Source organism: Protopterus annectens, chromosome 4.part1, assembly GCF_019279795.1.
Source record: "Protopterus annectens isolate FY-2018-M chromosome 4.part1, PAN1.0, whole genome shotgun sequence".
Taxonomy (NCBI): domain Eukaryota; kingdom Metazoa; phylum Chordata; order Ceratodontiformes; family Protopteridae; genus Protopterus; species Protopterus annectens.
This window is the reverse complement of record NC_056734.1, coordinates 518,121,447-518,144,583: the sequence shown is the minus strand read 5'-3', so window position 1 is coordinate 518,144,583 and position 23,137 is coordinate 518,121,447. Positions and strand designations below refer to the sequence as shown.

Below are 23,137 nucleotides of genomic sequence, written 5' to 3'. Positions count from 1 at the left end.
CCATAACCTAGGCATTAACCCCTACGTCCTAAGATGGGTTGCCAGCTGGCTCACAGACAGAACCCACATGGTGAAAGTAACTGACTCCAAATCTGACTATAGTGGAGTCCCACAAGGATCTGTTCTGGGTCCTCTCCTGTTCAGTATCTACTTCTTTGAAGTTTAGGCCAACACCAAGGGACTTTGGTTAATCAAATTTGCGGATGACTGCAAACTGGGAGCTGCTATTGATTCTCAAGCTGATGTAGACATCCCTACTAAAAGGCCTCACAGAGACCAACGACTGGTGCCAGAACCATGGTCTTAAGCTCAATGCTAAAAAGTGCATCGTCATCCCCTTCAGGAAAAACACAAACTATCACATTGATGGTAGCCCACTCAACTCCAAAGGTGTGATAAGAGATCTAGGGACACAGGTCGATAGCAACCTCTTTCGACAACCATGTTGCCACTGTCATTAGAAAGGCCTTCTGTGTGGCACACCTCATTGCAAAAGGTTTCTCATCCAGGAAGAAAGAAGTCATAATCCCTCATTAGACCCATTGTAGAGTACAATGCCCCATTTGGCATGTACCTCACTAGACACCTGCAGCAGGTGGAGAGGCCACAAAAATTCCTCAAAAAGAGGCCTGAGGACTCAAACACGTGCCCTTTATAGACAGACTCAAAAAAACTCCAGCTTTACTTCTTCTCATACTACCTACTTAGAGACAATCTCTGCTTGGCATACAAAGACATGTCTGACCCAGTGTTGCTAGACATGCTTCATCAGAAAAAGGCTCAACCCCTCTGCACCACTCGCTCCAAAGACCTCAACCTCAGCACTACAATAAACAGAACCTGCTGGAGGGACAGGTTCCTAACCCAGAGACTTACCATATTCTGGAATAAACTCGCTGTTTATGTCAAGCAGAGCACTTCACTAGTCTTCAAGAAGAATCTTGACTAGTGGATGGACAACAGGAAATTCACCCCAGGAATCACTTCAACAGCATTTCTTGATGGGGGCACAAGGAACTAACGTCCGGCAACAGAATGAATGGGAATATTCTTGGGCTAGGCTTGTGTTGGCAGCAGGGTCATTATTCTAGTACTCCCCTATAAATAGTTGAAGCCAGAAGATAAATCTTCCTTTTATGCAAATTATTAGAGTGTTTTTTTTTTTTCCTGTGGCCGCAGTGGTGCAGCGGTTAGTGTTGTCGCCTCACTGCAAGAGGTTCTCCTGTTTGATTCTCTGCTGGAGTGCCTTCTGTGTGGAGTCTGCATGTCCTCCCTGCGGTCGAGTGACATTAAAGACATGCAGGTAGGTGCGCGCGTGAATGGGTGTGCCTTCTTTGAAGGTTGGGTGTCGGGCTGGCAACTCGGCACCGTAAAAATCCACTGCCAGTCATTAGCGGACCGAAGTTCTGCTGTGGAAACCCCTAAACGGGAAAAGTCGAAAGACATTACTATTAGAAAGTGTTTTTTTTTTTCTGATTCGCACTGTGAACATTATTCAGAGTAACAAGAGTCTGACAAGTCAGATGATCAAGAATCAAAATGTTCTCTACATCAGTGGTCAGCAAATCAAAAGATAAGAAACGTATTTAAAAATTCAATTACTGACTGAATACTATAATAGCTATGATGTATGTAGCCGCCTGTGTAAGAAATTAAACTTGCATATTGATGTTGAACCAGAAGATTTTTTTTTTACATAAAATTTGCGTGTAAAAGTTTTAACTACAATGAAGTATTTTAGCAGTCCTGCTGTTAGGCTGTCTAAAGAACCATTTAAAGCTCCAGAGCCTAGAGTACAGACTTCTGCTCTATCGGTTATCTGGAGTCCAATCTTGTGTCTCTTAATTAGTTCAGTTGTATGTGGGTGCTTGGTGATCAAAACAAGTAGGCAAATGGTGAATTTTTTTTTTTTTTTTTTTTTTTTTTTTTTTTTTTTTTGCTGTGTCTGACGGTGTTTTGTACCTTTTGATCAGGCATTATGTTCTGGAACAGTGTTCTAAGAACTATCTTTTTATTCTAGTTTTTCATGCTATTGCTAGTTTCTTTTCTGGTTGTGACAGTTTTACTTTGTATATTACTCTATATGCCTTCTCAACACAAATAGTATCCCCCAAAAAATGATTTTTATGCCTTTACTTCAGCATATACATTGCTGCAGTGTGCAACTGTATTTTTTCTGCAGCATCTACTTACTTGACTAATTGCAGAATATTTTTAATCCTGCTGTACAAACTTATGGTAGTCATGATTCCTGGAGCTTTCTCATTTCATTTTTTTCTACTTTTAATCTCGTAAGTCACTTTGCACATACTATTTTTCCTTACTTGTTTTTAATAAAGATTTTAACAGCAAAATGTATGATAGAAATATTATGTAAACAAATACACATCTAAAAACAATAATAAACAGCAACTAAAGTAACTATTTACAATGGTATCTCCTGTAAAACAAAGCTTTTTAAACTGAAAAAATGATGTGTAGCTGTTCATTATTAAAGTCGGTTTATCCAGCAGTTCTTTGAATTCCAGCCATGTATTATATGAAGACGTGATTCTAGATGTTCTTGTCTTGATCGTGATAAGTTCAAGTTGACAAACTTCAGTTGCCAAGTGTACAAATTCCTTCATAGTAGGAAGTCGTCTGATTCTTCCAGTTCTTAGTGATGACTTTTCTTCCGAAATATTAAGATGCTTCATACACAAGTGGGAATAGGTATATTAAATAAAATAAGAGATTTGGTCAGCATAAATTTATCATTAAAAACAGACTGTAAGATAATTCCTATTATCTCAATATGTTTTAAGTTTTATACAGTCATAAAACATATGCCTGCTTTAATATTTAGTTTGCATCTCCAGCGTACTATGTCTTTATTATACATCAGTTCAATTTTATGCGGTGTGAAGATTCTATGTAAGAACTTCTAAGAGAATATCTTCCACCTTAGTAATTAATACTAGTCCAGTCTTCAAAACAAACTACCCCTTTTTTTAGGAGGGTGGCCTAATGGTTAAGGTGTTTGTCTTACAAACACAAAGTGCAGGGTTTGAGTCTCACAAGGGATAATTGGCTAGGCTTAAAATAGCTCGCAAGGGCAGTTAGCTTAGTATGAACCTGTATACCTGTATACCCTGTATACCCTGTATTATCATCTTCACTTGGGGAGTTATTAACAAGTCTAAAATAATCCCAATAGCTTTCTGATTAAGTGCCTTATATTTTTTAAATAGAAGTCCCTTTCCAATTTATGTTCTGGTGCATTAGAATAATGAATAAGTCAATGAATGTGGGGAAATAATTTCTAACTGTTGGTTGCATTAGATTAATGTTATGTTCAATGAATTGTCTACAGTTTTGAATTTCTAACTACATATCTTTGCTTAAACTCGAACTCGTTAATGATATGGTCAACATTTTGTTACTTCCATTGTCTAGTAATTGATGCCAGTATAATAGGTTTTTCTCTTTTAAATGAAGTCGTCGTCGTTAAATTAAATGTGTTAATACTATTTTGAGTATAGGCAATTGGAAATGCAAAGAAAATCCATGTTTTATATTCAGGATTCCTGAAAATGACATTTTTAAAGGAGGTTGTTATTGTATTAATGTGTAATATGAGTTAATGGTTTGTTTTTGTTTTCTGTAAAATAGTTTTCGCTAACCAATGAAAGTTATTAGTAGCTGTTTTAGTATATGATTTTGTTAAATGATTGGATTTACACCGAATACCTCCCTGAATCTTTCCATTTGGCATTATAATTATTTAACCAAGACATTATTTGTCTTAACAGTTGAGGATAAGGAATATAATTCTAAATCTGGAAGACCAATACCACCCGATGTTTAGTCTCTAATGTGATGGTTTAAAGTCAATCTAGGCTTGATAGGAAAACATAAAAATCTCAAAGAATTCTACCCTGTTTATATATTTTGGGAGTGGGGGAATAAAAATGGTATTATATAGAAAATTTTAGGAAGGATGATAATTTTAATTAAGGAGAGTCTCTCTTCCATAGTGAAAAAATGTTCCAGTTAAGTTTGTTTTATGGAATTTAAGTTATTGTAATAAATTCAGTGTTGCTTTTAATGACTCATTTTAGTTAATGCTTCGGTGGTTAAGTAGTACCTCTTGTGTGTAAGATTTATGCTTTACTGTTATGACAAGTTTTAATTTTCATGCTTCTGTTTAGTTTGTTTATAATTTGTATTTGATGTTCACCTTGAGTGCTGTTTTGGGTCATACTTGAAGTTAGAAATGTTTTTTCCTACTATGCTAAAGTAGAAAAGGACAAACTACTAAAATATTTTAGCCCTTCACATTTAGTTGTATAAAAAAACTAAAAAATGATTGGTTTACCTTTATACCCTTGTAGATGATTGTCTTGATAGTGGAATAGTGTATGTGTTTGTCAGTATTTGACTGGTGAATGACTGCTGAATGGGTCAGAAAAATGGCAGCATTTAGAATCCATCCTAAGAAGCAACATAGTGTAATGGAACTCCTTCGGCATCCAAACTGTGCTAAATATGAGAGGCATACACCAAGTGAATATGCATGAGAAGAAACTGTAAATCTCGCTTTAGGGTATAAAGCAATAGTGATTTATTATAGAACATTGCAGCCTACCATTAATCTGTCAAACATCTTCAGACATTTTATTTAGGGAGAATTTTAAAGAAATATGTTTAGTTTTGATGCCATACCAGAGCAAAGTTCAAATGTTGTTTGCTACCTTAAGTTAGCTAACTGTAATTCATTCTTTACATTTCAAATTTTGGAAATTACTTTAACCTAATGATCAGCATTTTTTACGTGTCAGTAAAGCACTAATCTGTATGTCTGCCTTTCCTCATAACTGTTACAATAATGTTATTAAAAATATCAATTTCTTTGTAGTGCATGGAGCTTGATCTGCACCATGTACCATCAGTTACACAAAAAAAACAGTAGAAGTGCAAAGTGTTTTACTGGCTTACAAAGCCTTTGACAGCTGGTAACAATGAGAGCTGCCAAGCAGACAGCAGGGAGAAATGAAGTATCCATCTGAAGACTGAACAGCCTTAAAGGCTGCTATAAACAAATGGCAGGACAGTGTCTGTGTGGCTTAGGGAAGATCGTTAATGACGTGGGTCTTGTGAACCAGGTCACATACCTCGATGGGAAGTAAATAAATAAAAACATAATTGCTGCATTGTAGCCCCTCACATCATGTGCTTGGTTGACAGGAAGTGACATTAAGGGGCTTTTGTACCTTGTGACAGCAGACCCATTATTTGTGTGAACCAGGATGGCTAGTAGGTTTGGGAGGATGATTTTTATGAAGAAATGAAGAGATATTCTGCTTTGTACTTTTCCCTCTCCACCTATTCCTTCATACCTTTGATTCTACCCCAGTGCTCCCATCCATCACCAGGTCTGATAGCTACCCCCCTGCTTCCTTGTACTAACTCCGATTCTGTGCGGGGGCTGAAGAGAAATTTAAAGGTCTTCCAAGCAAGTGTTTTTGTGAGGAGGAAAGCTTTTTTTTATGACCTACTCTCTTTGTATCCCTCCCCTTCACTCTGCTTATAGTGCCATCCAAGGGCTACTCCTGTCCATGCAATATGCCTCCCCTCAGGTTGCACTGAGATGAGTGCTCCAGGGATAGGCACACCCATCTCTCCCTACCAGTGTGTCAGACTCCCACATGGTTAATTGAAGCTGGCTTGCATGGGCCGTAGTTAGGGCTTTGAGACAGTGCCAGAGGTGGTATCTGCTTTGTGTCTCTGTTTTAACTCTGGTCTTTTGATGTAAAGCTTTAACAAAACTGTAATGATTGTCAGAAAATTATTTGGAAATTAAGGCCGTACCATCTGTATACACTGTGCATAGGGCTTAACTATGATACTTACTGTAAGCCTTCTTTTCTCTTCAGTCCATGGCACTAGTCATGAACCTAGTATACCCACAGAGGTAAGCTTTGTATGGGATATGGCCAACTCCCAAAACATGTTGACATCAATTAGATTAGGTACTGGGGTATGGATACTGAGAACAACCCTTCTTCATGCCCAGGGGCAGCTGCACCCCCAGTCCTAACCCCCCTCACTCAGCCTGGTATCCGTACTATGCTCTGGTTTCTGTCTGAGCTAGATATATTGTTCTGCCCCTCCAGCACTTCATCCTGACCCTTCACCTAGAAAGTTGAACAGAACCATATATAGTATACTCATTCCCCACCTCCCACTGCATGCCCACTCCAGCAGGTGCACAAGCTGCTAAATGCAGCTCTGGTTGCTTTGATGTTAGTCTGGGCTTTAACCCTGTGTACTAAGGGACCTTGCTGCTTAGGTTCTGTAGGGCTAGAGGTATTTGAAGAATAGTTTGGATAATGTCATTCTTTAAGAGAAGATACCAATAACTTGACAACTTCCGACTCATTTTTCACTGTATGATACATGGATGCATTCACATTTCTACACCATACTTTTAACCGGCATTTTAATTTGATGTGAAGGTTTGTATGTAGGAATATTTGCACAAGAACTTGGATGATGACTTTTTATAAAACTGTATGTGTAGTGATGCTGTTTGATTCCCCCCCCCCTTTCTTGAGGCTTATTTGCTGACACTGCATCATGCCATGCTTGTCCTTTGGCATATGATTACATTGTATCTGTTTGCATGGAAGCGCTGCATAAATGTACTGTGCATAACATTACTGTACTCACCATTTCATACAGTGAATATAAAAAGTTTACACACACCTTTTAAAATGCCAGGTTTTTGTGATATAAAAAAATGAGACTACAATAAATCATTTAAAAACTTTTCCCATCTTTAATGTGGCCTATAACTGACAATTCAATTAGAAAACAAATCTGTTGGGGGAAAAATATAAAAAATAAAAAGCATACAATAATCGGTTGCTTAAGTGTGCACACCCTTAAAAATACTTTGTTGTGTGCACACCCTTAAACTAATACGTTGAAGCAGCTTTTGATTTCATTACAACATTGTTTTCTTGGGTAGGAGTTTGTCAGCATGGCACATCTTGACTTATTTGCCCACTCTTCCTTGCAAAAGTGCTCCAAATCTGTCAGATTGTGAGGGCATCTCTTGTGCACACCCCTCTTCAGGTTACCCCACAGATTCTCTATTGGATTTAGGTCTGGGCTGTGGCTGGGCCATTCCAAAACTTTAATTTTCTTTTGGTGAAGCCATTCTTTTGTTGATTTGGATGTATGCTTTGGGTCATTGTCGTGTTGAAAGGTGAAATTCCTCTTCATTTTCAGCTTTCTAGCAGACACACCTGAAGGTTTTGGGCCAAAAGTGACTAGTATTTGGAACTGTTCATAATTCCCACCACCTTGACTAAAGCCCCAGGTCCAGCTGAAGAAACGCAACCCCAAAGCTTGATATTGCCACCACCATGCTTCACTGTGAGGATGGTGTTCTTTTGGTGATGTGAAGTGTTTTTTTTGCGCCAAATGTACCTTTTGGAATTGTGGCCAAACAGTTCAGCCTTGGTCTCATCAGACCATAGCACACTTTCCCACATGCTTTTGGGAGACCTGATGTATTGTTTTGCAAATTTTAGCCTGGCCTGGATGTTTTATCATGTAAGAAAAGGCTTCCGTCTTGCAGCCCTACTCCATAGTCCAGACATATGGAGAATATGGAAGATTGTTGTCACATGTAGTACACAACCAGTACTTGCCAGAAATTCCTGCAGCTCCTTCAGTGTTGCTGTAGGTCTCTTGGCAGCCTCCCTGACCAGTTTTCGTCTTGTCTTTTCATCAGTTTCACATCAAATTAAAATGCCGGTTAAAAGTATGGTGTTTTTTTATGACTGTCTTCACCGTGTTCCATGGTATATCCAGTGTTGTAGAAATGTCTTTGTACCCTACCCCTGACTGATACCTTTCAACAATGAGATCCCTTTGATGCTTTGTAAGCTCTCTGCGAACCATGACTTTTTTGCTGTAGCAGGCAACTAAGTAAATGTCAGGAAAATCCTACTAGGACAGCTGAACTTTATTTGCGGTTAATCAGTCTCCCTAATTGATGGCAGGTGTGTACCCAAGAACACTGAATGTTGCAATTAAGTCAGAAGGTGCTTCAACAAAGTATTAGTTTAAGGGTGTGCACTTGTGCAACCAGCTCATTGTACATATTTTTATTTTTTATATTTTTTCCCCTAACAGATTTGTTTGTTTTTCAATTGAATTGTACAGGTTATAGGGCACATTAAAGGTGGGAAAAGTTTTTAAATGATTTATTGTGGTCTCATTTTTTTGTATCACAAAAACCTGGCATTGTGTTGAGAAGCCATAAGAGTTTGGCAATGGGAGGTGTCTTCTCATCACTTTCTGATAGCAGTGCATATACTGGGGAAGTTCAGTGTTCTAGCTGACTGAGCAGGTCTATCTATGTCCCTGAAGAGCAGTCTGTTGACCAGACAGTGGCAGATCAGATTTTTGGTTCCTAGGGCCCACTGTGCAGCAGTGTCTTTGCATGTCCTGCAACACCAAGTGTACCAAGTACATTGCCCTAATCTCCCCAGAGGGACATCACTGAGGGATGCTGTGACACGCACTTGGAGACCCCTGGTCATATGTATGTTCTTCCCCCTGCTCCTCACTCTGAAGTTTCTACAAAAAGTACTGGTGAGGAAGGCTATGTTGATCTGCATTTTTCCCTTCTGTTTCCAACAGTTGTGCCCTCCCCCCATCGGTTCACATCTGATCCATCCTCCTTGAGTGCTCAGTCCTGCTCCAAATTTTCTTTCAACCATCTGGAATGCCTCATGCAGGCATCCAAGCCCTCAAATTTACAACATGATGTCTCTAATTCTTATAATAGACAGTCCAGGCTTTCTTCCCAGTTCATTCTCATCCTGATCTCTTAACAGAGATCGTCTACCGGAAAGATTTACAAGAGCAAATGGAAGACTTTTTCCATCTGGTCTACCAGAAAAAAAAAAACTGGACCCTTTTCAACCCCTCTCTTAGCAATATTGGGCTACCCTGGCATCTCTTTCCCACAGTGGAGCCAAGATACTCCTCTTTCAAGGTTCATCTGGAAGCCATCTCCAGTTTTCATATTGAGGAGAATCGAGTCGGTCTTCCATCGCCTCTCTTAAATTGTCTGACTTTCCTTAGGGGTACTGTCGTCCTCCATCCTTCAACCCCCCCAGAGACCCTGTTTCTCTTTGGTATACTACCATTATCTTACATGCCTTGACTAAACTGTCTTGAACATTTAAGTATAGTTTATTTAAAATATGTGGTTTGAAGACCTTATTTTGGTGGTGGTCACCTCTGCTTAGAGGGTTATATGCCCATACTTGTAAGCCTCTTTATTTGTTCTTCCACAAGGACAGAGTTGCTGTAAAAAAAAACAGTCCTCTTCTTTCAAAGATGGCTTGTGAATTCTCTCTTAATCAGTCTGTCAACCTTCCAGCTTTCTCCCTTGTTGGTGAATCTTACACGTCACACCTACTGAATATGTACTGTCAACTTTGTTTTTACTTACATCGCACAAAGAAGATTAGATAGACTGATCAGTTGTTTTATCCTTTGCTCTTGGTGTGACCACACTGATAGTTCTTGTCTTGTTAATTGTACTCTTTAAACTCTAGGTTTGGAAGCAGATTCATTCTATGAGGTGTTAATTTTTTTTTTTCTTTAAGAGGGAATAATTTTTTTTTATGGTAGGTGTGGGCAATTTGATCTGGGGTAACTGTACTTGCAAGGGTTATGGCTAAATCTAAAAGCTGATGCACGATCCCTATTAAGAGAGAATTGATGTAGCTTATTAGGAGGAGGTAGTGTCTGTGTGAGTCTGAGAGAATGTTGAAGTATGTTACTACAGCAGATGTTCTTTTCACTCTATTTAAAATCTGGGAACAGATTATCACAGAAAATGGTTGGTTGTTTGGTGAAGTTGGCTGTATATTAAAACCAACTACAGTTAATTGATGTCTGAGTAGTGCTTGTTGATTTGATTTGTTGGGAACATGGTTTGAATACATGTCTGACTGCAGCAAGTTTAAAATATTCTATAGCAGTGTCTTTTGCTTACATCTCATTTTAGTCAAAAGTGGTGTATAGAATAATTGCCACCTTTGTAGTGGGAGCTAGGATTAATGTGAAGGCAAAGGGCAATTGCATGATCATTGTGAAATGTTCATTGATGCATGACTTGCTGGGTGGGCATTGCATATTTATGATGGCAGCAAGGTGAATTGCATTGCTTTCATCACAATCGAGACAGAATAGCTGTACTCATAATGTTGCTTTTTTATAGGGAGAGTGTGGTAAAAGCAGATGGTGTGTGAAAGTGACTTGCTACAACTGTTACTTGAGCACAGTGCGTGTGTGGGAGGCACCGCTTAGAGTTGATCCAGTAATCAGGGACTTGGGGACACGCACAGTAATCTAGCATTTGACCATCACATGTGTATAGTAGGGAGGAAATCATTCTATGTTGCGCAACTTGTAAAAAAAGGTATGACGTCCAAGGAAGTCATTATTCCACTGTGTTCTGCATTCATCAGACCTATCATTGAGTACAAATGCTCCCTTTGGTATGTACCTGACCAGGCACATCCACAGAGGTTCCTCACTAAATGAATACAGGGCTCAAGTAAAATGTCCTGTGCAGATCACCTCAAAGCTCTATCCCTGTATTCCCTCTCTTACAGGCTTTCGAGGGGAGATGTATGGCTGACATACAGGGCATTCAGACCCCACTCTGGACCTCCTGCATATCCGCAAAATGGACAGCACCAGAATTACCATTCTAAGGATTTTAACCTTGCCTATGATATAAATAGCACCTGCTAGAGAGGCATGTATGTATCACAGAGATTACCCCATCTCTGGAACAGGCTCCCCATCCACGTAAAGCAGAGTTCATCCCTAACCCAGTTCAAATGCATCTTGGACAATTGGATGGGAAACTGGAAATTCATCCCTGGTTTGGCACTTATGTCTCTAACGGAGACAGGCAGTCTAAATATTTCATGTCCCACACCCTAGCTTGTAAATGTTTCATCTCCCAAGCCTGTGCTTACACTTATCAAGGATATCAAAACTTGTCAGAGTTTTGGGATGCATGGCTAGGCTTTAAAAGGCCCTTGTGGTCATTAGCCTAGTAAACACCAATTAACCTGTTTGTGTGTAAAGAAAACAATTATCACAGCTTTAATTTGTAAAACTGCTTGTAATATCGTCACACCTTCATGTACCCTTTGAGGAAAGTCACATTCTCTTAGGATGGTATAATTGCAAAAGAAGTTGAAATTTAGTGTTTGCCATATTTTAGAAACACAACGAAGATGCAGCTGATTGCTTTTGATGTTTATTTGTGAAATTGTAATACAGAAAACAGACTGACATTTAAATTGTTGACTTGGCATTCGAGAGTTCAACTTGCAACTTTTCCCTCCACGAGTTCTCTCCTCACCTGAAAATATAACCTAACTACAGTTTCTGATTCTAGTAAAAGTTGGAGGGCAATAAACCTAGATAAAATGTCAAAACCTTTTCTAAGATAAAGCTCTGTATTGATAGACATCATCAGTAGACCTCCATTGGCATAATACACAAGATAGGCAGTTAGTAATGTACTCTGAATCAGTTGTGAACATATAAAGTCTGCTGAAAGTGGTTCAATGTAGTCAACTGGCATATATCTTTGTGTTGGCATTATGTTTGAAATATACATCATATGTATTTCTGCAGACAAAGAACAGTTTTTTGTGACTGTAGCTTTCGCATGACCAAAGCTTGTGAGGCAGTGTACTATATCATATATATTTAGATCTGAGCTCCCTGATGAAATAATGACTGTCTTAGGTGCATTTTGTTCCCATGTATTCTGTTTTAATTCGGTGAAATGTTACTAAGAACTCTGGAAAGGCCCTCTTGTATGGCATTTTATACAGAAGTACCAAATTTGGGGTTTCACACGTATTTCATTTTGCATTATATTTGGTTGTTTTGTTTGTGTGTGTGTACCTATGTATGTGTATATATGTGTACATAAATATTTATATATGTATGTGTGTATATTTATATACACACACACATACATACATACACACACACACACTGATAGATGTTTGACCTCTATACTTCTGTTCATGGCATACAATGCAGCAGATGTACAGAATCCTGCTGCACCAAGTTGCCATCACATCAGAAATAAAAATCATATATTTCATCATACAAGGCAACATATCTGTCACTGTGTTTGTCCTAGCTTAAACTTAATACGCAAAGAAAAGTGCCGCAGACAAACTCCGTGCTGAGCTTCCTTAAAATCCTTAATGACAAAGTAGCTGTCATAAGTGAATTGTGTATTTAACTGTTCAGTGATTCTGTGAAAGTGTTGGCATGAGCTATGATACTGCCTCATAGACATAGTTATCCAAAGTCATGTCATTGTTACAGTGTGATGTTGTGCATTATGCTTTGTTGTCATTTAGTGTAGGCAGTGTACGACTTCTGTTAAGGCTGTCCTATGCAGAACTGCTCCAAAATATTCCTGTACCTAGCTGTGATTTGCATTAGAGTTTGTCTTTTCAGCTTTTCCCGGTTAGGGGTCGCCACAGTGGAACTCCAGTCCGCTAATGATTGGCTGTAGATTTTTTTAATGGTGCTGAGTTGCCAGCCCGAAGCCCAACCTTCAGCGAAGGAACGCCCATTCACGCATGTCTTTCGGAGGCTATTCTACCACGGGGAGGACATGCAGACTCCACACAGAAGGCACTCCAGCTGAGAATCGAACAGAAGTTCTTGCTGTGAGGTAACAACTCTACAGCTGTACCACCACGGCTTCTGATTTGCATTAGAGTATAAATTCTATATATTCTGGTCTATATCAACGACATGCAACTTTTTTTCTGACTGTTAACTTTATATCACTGAACCTCCATGTGCAGAGGGAAGCAGATTGCTAGTGTCGAGTTCAGTATTGAGCTGCATTGAAATAATGCGTCTATATCACATTATCGAAAGTTTACTTAATCGAATCAATAAAGGTCGAACTTTATTGATCGATTAAGTAAAACATTGAATAACGTAAAAAAAAAAAACAAATTAAAAAAAAAAACTAAATGGCGTAGGTAGGGGTCAAGCCCCCCTGCACCCTCCACACCTACTCTACTTAAATATACCAACTCCGAGACTGCACTAAATTGAGGTAAACAGAAATCTCCCCTTACGGAGATTTCTGTTTTACTTGCACAATGTTCTTCACTTTCAATATTGTCGTGCCGACAATATCAGATTCTATATTGTCAGCTTACGACAACGTGAAGTAGACCTGAAATAATATAGTATTGGGTGCATGTTGTAGCCGAATATTCCTTTGCTATTTTTGGAAAGCTTTTCAAGACCCCTGTATGTCCTGGACTAATTTAATATTAAAGGTAAAACATATCCTTGCTAGAAATTTTCAGTGACTGCTCCACAATGGTCATTGTCCGAGACGATTAAGAAAGAATCAATTTTGCGCACCCCTATGAAATTTGCAAACCATGCCTAATTATTCCAATAGATAATGATAATCTATCGCTGCTGAAAAAGCTCAGGTTTTGGCTGTCCTGATGAGATTAGTGATCCGTAAAGTTCTATCGGATTAAATAGTAAGAGTGTCCTTGCTAACTGGGTGAGGTCATATGTTGTCACAATTCTTAAAGGAGGGCACAAACAATATGTATTCAGTTATAGACCTATAAACTTTGCCTCAAAAACAGGTAATTTTTTTTAAGTCTTCTTGTTACAGTACCTGTTAAGAGCTAATAAATATTGCCCAAGTTTGGATACCATGCTATAAATATTCGTAAATGATAAAGAAGCCTTAATATAGCCAATATGTTCTACAGTTTTTGCAAACCTCGACTTGAGCAAAACCTGTATAATCATCTACCTGGATGTCCACAAAGCATTTGATACAATATTTTGTAACACATTTTTTGAAAAAAAAATTCTACAGATAAAAGTTGATCTATGTGTTGTATACTGGCTGGCATCATGGTTAAAGGATGGGAACAGTTTGCTATAATGCAGGTTGCAACATCAGCACAGAAAAAGGTTATATCTGGAAAGCTTCAGAGTTGTCTATGTGGACCCCTTGTGTTTAACTTTTTTTTTTCAGATTTCCTGAGGGCATGTTCTAATTTTGGTTTATATGCAGTCTGCACATTAGGAACTGTAATACAAAATATTGGGGATATTAAATAATACTCTCTTTAAAAAAAAAATAAATAAATTAATAAGAGCATTACGTAATGGGCAGCTGATAACAGACTACTAAGATTTTTACTTTAAATCTTAATGCTGTATGGAAAATTAAACACCTGAATTATGCTTAATAATAATCTCAGAATTGTTTGAAATATTGACGACTTGGGGATAATTCTAGGCCACAGGCTGTCATTTGAATAACATTTTCTGATAGTAAATTGAGAAATACAAGACAGCTGGATTACTTAGTCATGCAGGTATGAGACTGTGTTCTGTATACTACATAATTCAGTGGTTAGGCCTACGTTTAAATAAAAATTGGTTTTCTGCTGAACACATTGTAGTCAGCCTCAATTACAACACACCAGCCGTGGTGGTTGCAGCGGTAGCGTTGTCGCCTCACAGCAAGAAGTTCTCCCGTTCGATTCTCGGCTGGAGCGCCGCCTGTGTGGATTCTGCATGTCCTCCCCATGGTCGAGTGGCGTTCGAAAGACATGTGTGAATAGGTGTGCCTTCATTGAAGGTTGGGCGTCGGGCTGGCATCTCGGCACCATAAAAATCAACTGCCTATCATTAGCGGACCGGAGTTCTGCTGTGGCAACCCCTAATCGGGAATAGCCAAAAGAAAAACAACTAACAACATGGAGGTGGTCCTCAAAGAAATTGAGGAATATGAAACCTTTAACATGCTGTCAGATGCATTGTTCTCTTTAGTATTGGATCCAGACTGCTGTGGGGAAGATATTGTATTGCTTATAAAGCTCTAATGTGTGAAGGTCTATGGAATGATCTAGGATCTGGGATTGACACTTAGCCCAACAATTGATAAGGTGACATGGTATATAAAACTAACTGTAATAGATCAAGTAAAAGTGATTCCTTTATCTGTTAAGCAGTTTTATATTAAAAGGAGTAAATTCCTACCTAAAATTCATACTTAAGAAACCATTTCTAGTTTCAAAATAAGGATAGATGAATATAGATTCTATATGGGGAAAAGGAATCTGCATTCTTGAAGGTCTTTGGACCTTAACATAGCACTCTAAACTATGCAGTAGTAAAATGAGGACTCACAATTGGCATTTTATGCATAGGTACCAACTACAGAGATTCTTGGCATTCTGCTGTCGCAAGGTAGTGTTTTTGCCTTATACTCTGTTTTCATTGGGGGTTAGATGAAAACTACTGATCAGGCTGTGCTATGCAACAGTTGTCCAAAATGTCTTTACAGAGTTATCGCTGCAAAAAAGTTGAATTTGTGCGTCTGTGTGTGAGTGAGTGTATATGTGTGTGTGCGATTCTGTAATGAATGGCCAAAAAATCACTTGGTTGACATCCAGAAACGTATACCACAATATGTCGAACATTTTATTAAATTATATAAACAACAGTATCACTCATTTGTTGTCTTTCGACTTTTCCCGGTTAGGGGTCGCCACAGCGGAACTCCAGTCCGCTAATGATTGGCAGTAGATTTTGACGAACGCTGAGGTGCCAGCTCTACTTTCAACCTTCAACGAAGGCACGCCCATTTGCGCATGTCTTTCGAACGCCCACCCAACTGTGGGGAGGACATGCAGACTCCACACAGAAGGCACTCCCCGCACTTCAGCCGAGAATCAAACGGGAGGGCCTCTTGCTGTGAGGCAACAACACTACCACTGCACCACCGCGGATGTACCAGTACATCATTAAAAACTTGATGCTCGTTGGAGATATGGGCAGGGTTAGGGTTAGTACTTTCATTAAGGTGAGTGGGAGGGCTACACCTCCATCAGTCGTCTACTTCTCCTGGAAGATCTTTTTGTGGCAGTACATGCTGTGGACATGATTGTTATAATGATTAAGGTCATTTCCCATCCACAAAGTATAGGATTCCATATGTGCATTTGTGGGGTTCTTTTCACCTTCCAAAAACATACTGGGTATTTACACCTCAAACTTGCCCTAAAACTGAATCGTTGGCAGCAGCATAGACTCCAGGTGATGATAATCTGCCAGACATGAACAAAGGATTTCTACATGGAGTACGAGTACATTGACAGTGTGCAGCTTCGAAGTGGTTGGCCTGATGGTAGGGTAGAGACTTTGGTATCCTGTGCATCAAGGAGACAGGGTGCAAGGGCAGTGCTGCAAACCCACGTGGCTTGGAATCCAGTGTGTATTAATTGGGGGGGGGCAGACTTGAAAAGATATGGGAATTGTGTTGAGGGACAGTCTTCTGAAGGCATTGAGGAATGTCCTCAGAATTAGTGATTGGACTCCTGGCAATCAGACTTGAACTGAAAGCTAGGCTGAACCTATGAATACTGCCCTATGCCCCACAACAGGGTTGTAAGGCAAGGAAAAAGAGTACATTCATGCAGCAGTTGCAGAACAGCATGAGCTGCTGTTGATGATAACGGGAGACTTGAATGCTCATGTTGGGACAGACGTAACGCGATATGTGGTCTACATGGGTGGGGCAACAGGAATAAAGAAAGTAAGGCCATTCTAGATTCATGCCTTGGCAAATGGCTTGATGGTAACCAATGCATTGTTTAGCAAGCAACAGTCACAAGATCACATACAAGAGTGGGCAACTTGCAACTCTGGTAGATGACCTACTAGTAAGGAAACAGCATAGGTTGCAATCAGAAGTTGTGAATTCATCCCTAGTGAAACAGCTGACCCACAGCATTTCTGCTACAAACAGTGGTTAGAGAAGGCTGTGATATCAACAGAGACAAGGCTTGAAGACCTAGAAGCTGACTGAAATGAAAGAACAAGAATTCAAGGAAATACTTTGGACTCTAGCACCTCAGGAAGAGGAGAGAATTGATGGAGTTGGAAAAGAATGGCAGAGTCTCAAAACAGCATGCACAAAGACTGTAGTTTATATATGTGGCCAGCCAGGTATGAAAACAAGGTACTTTAAGGAAAGATGTACAAGGAATGCAGAATTCCAGGCAATTATCAGAAGAGAGGATTGCAGGAAAATGTGGGAAATAGAAAAGTTGAACCAGGCTAGGAAGGAATACTGGTTGGCTAACAAGCAGGTTAAGAGAGTAGTCTCAGAAGCAAAGAATAAGGCGTCAGAGGAACTCTACCACCTTTTGAAAAGTGACTTGTTAGATGGCTCCAAGAAACCTTATCACATTGCAAGGCAAAGACCGAAAGAAAAAAAAAGACCGTCCTCTGACACTATTCATAGGGGATGCCAAAAGCAACCTGTTCACAAGTCCCCAGTCCATCAAAGGCAGATGGAAGGAATGCACTCAGCAGCTTCTGAATGAGGAAGCCCCAGACAAAAGTTATACTGCCCCTTTTCGCGCTACAGTTCTGAAAGGCAGACCACACCCCACAATGATTTCACTGTAAATTAATCATGATACTAAATCTGTGGAGAGAAAGAGAGCGAGAAAGCGAGGGACAGAAGTTTAAAGGTGAGAAAATGTTAACTGAACAAACAGTGAAAAAAATGCTGCTTTGCTTGTTCATTTTAAAATTTTCTAACATTTAAATTTTCTTTAAGCACCAAGCAGTTGCTGTCCAACCTGCCAGCATCTGCTAATATAACAGTTCGTTTAACTGATTGCTGGGAGGTGTTAGGCGGTTCATTAAGTTGAATCTGAATTTAGCTGCATGACTTGCGTATGATATTTTGTCCGATGGTCTTATTCAGAACTGAATTATCTGGAAACATAATTCTTGTTTTGTATGTTTAGTTGACAGAAGAGTGGAATCTGAGTTGGGAGATGAAGAAGGGAAGAAGATTAAAGTAGTAGAAATAGCAACCAACGATGAGGCTCACCCCAGCCTGACAGATGGAGAAAATGGCAGTGATCTTGCAGGTATTTTTTTCTATAGTAAACATTTATGCTTTTAAACTGCCAGTAACAAGGTGAACTTTCTCATTTTTGTTTTAGTTTACATATTGAAACATTTATATTAAGTATGGAAGCAAACATTTTATATTGTTTGCACTTTATCCAACTGTTCAGTCTTTAACAGTACTGCACTGTCTTCATTTTTTGCTTGTCTGAATACTTATGTGTCTGTATTTATATATTTGCTGACCTGTGGCTGAATTTTGTTTTTCTCCCACCTGAATGCTGTTGTGTTGTTAACGTTGGTGGCTTTTGCAGTTGCACGCCCCTACTGTAGATTTGATATGGGACACTCCTCCCAATCACATCTCATTAGCTTATTCTACCTAATACGGAGATCATTTGGGAAGGCCAAACTCCTTAGTCCCTTAACCTTGAATTATTTTCTGTTCCTCCTATCTCCCTTTCCATTTTATAAATAAATAAAAACTTTATTCAGCTGCTTATATTTTTCTGTATTTGTGTTTCTTCCTACTACTGTATTACATTGGATATAAAAGGTGTACACACCCGTTAAAATGCCAGATTTTTGTGATGTAAAAAATAAGACCACAATAAATCATTTCAAAACTTTTCCCACCTTTAATGTGACCTGTAACCTCTATACTTCAATTGAAAAACAAGTAAATCTGTTAGGGGGAAAATATAAAAAATGTACAATAAGCTGGTTCCATAAATGTGCACACCCTTAAATTAATACTTTGAAGCACCTTTTGATTTAATTACAGCATTGCAGCTTGCTGCTTGTTTTCTAAAGTGTTCAATTTATTACTGCTTGTTTATAGCCTGTCTAAATTGTAAGTGTTATTCTAAGCCTCTTAGCATTGGTTTAAGCACTTGGGCTTTGGGCCTACCCCTTAGCTCTCCCTGGCCTTTCTCCTTCAGATTCTGACAAATATGGATGGACAATTTCCTAAAGTTTCTCCAGCCAGTCTGGTTGATATGGGCATACTGAGACAGTGTAGCAACTGCCTCATGTACACGGACAACCATCTACTACTACCACCTAGGAACACGATTTGTGAGAGATGCAATTACATTAGGAACCTAGAATCCATGCTCTCTCCCTCTCAAGCCAGTACATCTGGCATTGAGAAGGATGTTTTTCGTGTTTCACTGTTGCAGTCAGCACACTTGGGTTAGCCTACATTTAGCCCTCAGTTGGCCTGAATACCAGAGACTTAGTATTTCTGCATTGGTTGCTGTAGCTCCAGGACTGACATCAGGTCGTCAGGGGTATAAAAACAGGCAGCCAATGCCATTGCATCAGTCTTTCTTGCTGAGGAGCCTGAAGCAGAAGCAGTTCGCACGAGTGCAGGTCGGCTGCTACCCGAGTTTTCATTTCTGAATTGAGTCATCCAGAAGTAAAGCTAAGTACCCCGTTAACAGTTGTCTCGCCTGTGGAAAGTAAGTACCACACCAAGATTTCCATTCTTACTGCGTCGCCTGTTTAGGCCCAGACCATGACGTACCTCGCTGTCGGTTTTGTGCTTTGTTCAACGCCCGAACTATTCGTCATTGGGCCCTTATTGTCGCTAAATACTTTTGCTCTCAATCTCCGTATTCCGAAATGGCTTCGGTAAGCCATCTGACTACCGATCTTCTGAAAAAATTAAGGATAAAGACAGAGACAGACAGCACAGATCCAAAACTGCCGACAATGCTTCCGTTAAGCTAGTTGACAGTTAAACGGTAGTCAGTGAGGTGCTTTCACAGCCCCTGATGCCCGCTTCGATGGATTCGCAGGCCGCTACCGAGACCTGTTTGGAGTCCGGTATACCAAGAGACTCTTATCCGACTACGGAACCTGCAGATGTCTCTACCTTGGATGGGTCCGGAGCCACTATGCAGGCACCGGCTTCTGAGGAAGTTCTTTGGACTACCGATATTCGACACAAACAGACTTTCGCATCTTTAGTTCTGTCTAAAACTACTGAGTTTCTAAGGCCAAGAGTACGAGCTATGCCTAAAATACTTATGACCCAAACTCCAGCACCTGCCTCCTTGCCACAACATCAAATACTTAAAATGGCAAAAGACCTGATTATGCTGATTAGGGGAAGCCAGCCTTCCCCTGCTAAGAGAAAAAGAGACCTGTCCCCATCAGCTTTAACAGACCAAGAGTCCAACAACTGTGAGGTTTCTGAATATGAAGACATGCCTTTATCTGCTTATGAGGATTCAGATGCAGAGGAATCCATTCCCTTCGTTTCACCTCCAGAGGATTTTCTTTTGGTGAAAACCTACATACTCTGAGAGCATTTCCAATGGGAATGCCAAGACTATCCTCAGTTCAAAAAGAAACTCCGTGAATTCTTAGATTTGCCACAACATAGACCTTTAGCAATATCTCCAGTTCTGGATGATGTCTTGGAATCCAGTCTAACTTCTGATACTTTATCCCCTGCTCTTAGGAAACCAGACCAGTACTACAGAGTTCCTGACTCTCACAAATTTCTTTTAAAAAATCCTACTGCTGATCCAGAGGTCCTCTCCCATGGGCCTAAAGGTATAAAAGCAACTACAACTAAGAATCTCACCCCTTCAGACAAGTATTCCAGAGCTTTAGACAGATTGGGTAAAAAAAGTATACACCACTGTAACTCTCGCCATTAGTGCATTGAATTGCCAGTTTCACATTCGGAAGTGCCAGCAACATATAGAACTTGTTAAGCAAAAATTAGCTACCCTTACAGACTGTGCAGAAAATTAAGAGTTACAAGAGCTTATGCATTCTGCAAGCCAAGTCAGCAAGCATACTTTGCAATGTGGCTTTAACGCCCTAGAAACATCTTGCAGGGCAGCAGTCACTGGTTCTGTCCTGGGAAGGCATGCTTGGCTTAAGGAGCAGACCTTGCCAGACTATGTCAAATCAAAATTGCTAGACGCTCCTTTGAACAAGGGCAATCTGTTTGGCACCAAAGCAGAAGAGGTTCTAAAAAAGATGGAAGAAAAAGTTAAATCTATGCAGACAGTCAAAGATTTCTTGCAGGTGCAGCCTCCTAGATTCAGTAGGCATTGCCCCTCGAAGCATTGGTCCTTTCCAGCCCCCTCAAGGCCATCTCAAACTAGGCCCAGGGGAAACAAACCCCCCAGACTAGAGTCTCTGTATACAGAGATCTAAGCAATGGAGTGTCTCCACTTCAAAAACTATGAAAATAATTCACAATGACTTCTCGGCTCCACTCCTCACCTCCTGCCTAACTGCTCGTGCCCCTAGGAGGAAAACTTGCCCATCATGCAAAAAACTGGACCTCCAGCACCAAAGACCGATGGGTCCTCAACATTGTATGTCAGGGGTACAAAATTTATTATCACTCACTGCCAACCCCAAAAGGGTTCCCAGATCTTCCTCCAAACCAGTGGACAGAGGCACAAATCCAAGTTCAATCCCTGCTCTTCATAATGGCAACTCAACCTGTTCCTACAGAACAGATAGGTCAAGGGTTCTATTCCAGACTTTCCCTGGTACACAGAAAAGAGGGCATTTGGTGCCCAATCCTAGATCTTTCCATTCTAAACACCTTCCTGGTGTTACCAAAATTCAAAATGCTTACCCTTCAGCAGCTTCTTCCTATGCTGTCCAAAGATGCCTGGTTAGCCACCCTATACCTAAAAGACTCCTATCTGCACATCCCTATCAGGGACTCGTGCAGGAAATACCTACGTTTCAGGGCAGGATCTATGCATTATCAGTTCTCTGCACTTCCCTTTGGCTATCCACTGCTCCCAGAGTATTCACAAAATACCTGGCTCCAGCCATTGCCTATTGCAGACAGAGAAAAATTCAAATTTACCCATACTTTGACGACTGCCTGATTCAGGCAGACAGTCCGGAAAAGCTGTTGCAGCACCTGACATTTGTAAAGAACCTTCTAACCTCCCTGGGGTACACGATCAATGAAAAGAAATCAAAACTAGTCCCAGTCAAAAGATTGTATTCCTGGAAGCAAGCTTGGACACAGTATCCCAGATGGCATTCCTTACTCCAGGAAAAGAAGCCAATCTGACAGGCTACTTCACTCAAATGGCCACCAGAACCCAGCTATCCTCAAGGAAAATCCTGCAGGCCCTAGGGTTCATGGCCTCTTGCATCCTACTAATTCCATATCCCAGACTGCATATGAAGAAACTTCAATGGTACTTAAAAAGTCTTTGGTGCCAACATTCTCAGGATCTGGAAACTGTCATACCCATCATACCTTGTCCAAGGACAGAGTTTCTTGGTGGGCAGCAGCATGCAACCACAATGAGGGACTTCCCTTTACTCAACCCCACGCCACCCAGACCCTAACCACAGATGCATCAGACTATGCCTGGGGGCACACCTGGACGACAAGTGCATTCAGGGCCACTAGAGCCCAAGTCAAATTCAACTGCACATCAACCAAAAAGAGATGCTAGCTGTTCAGCACGCTCTAACAGCTTTCAGATACCTACTCTCACCAGGACCGCTGCTAATAAAAACAGACAACACCACAGTTATGTGGTACATCAGCAAGCGGGGGGGGGACCCACTCTTACCCACACTGCAGGCTAGCCATGGCCCTGTGGAACCCGGCCTTGGGACATGCATGTTAATCTGCAAGCTCAATTCCTGCCAGGCAAACAAAATTCACTGGCAGATGACTTGAGCAGAAATCTCCTAGACCCACATGAGTTGCAATTAGAACCCAGCACCTTCAGCCTTCTAATCCAGAAATGGGGGACCCCAGAGGTGGACCTCTTTGCTTCCTCCTGCAATCACCAGCTTAGCAAATTCTGCACCAGGACACCTCGCAGCAGGGCCTGGAAAATGGATGCCCTATCCTTCCAGTGGAAAAAACTCTCAATCTATGCATGCCCCTTCTGTCAAGAATATTACTCAAGATAAGAGAGGACAGACCAAGGACAATCCTGATTGCTCTGGACTGGCCACGCCAGCACTAGCACCCACTACTGTGCAGCCTGTCACCGGTGCCACCCTGGCACCTACCCCAGATCCCAATCCTCCTCACTCAGCAGGTGGGCAGATCTTACATCCGCATCTG

The 23,137-nt window shown here is 40.5% G+C and overlaps 1 protein-coding gene across 3 annotated transcripts in view; it reads left to right on the top strand.

Annotated features, from left to right (window-relative positions):
• PPP1R7 (protein phosphatase 1 regulatory subunit 7) overlaps positions 1 to 23,137 on the top strand; it is a 917,460-nt gene that overhangs the window by 61,657 nt on the left and 832,666 nt on the right. For all 3 annotated transcript variants that reach the window (XM_044070331.1, XM_044070333.1, XM_044070332.1), the window contains exon 2: positions 17,946 to 18,071. In XM_044070331.1, coding sequence (XP_043926266.1) covers positions 17,946 to 18,071 — 126 coding nt within the window. The remainder of the gene's footprint in view (positions 1 to 17,945; positions 18,072 to 23,137) is intronic.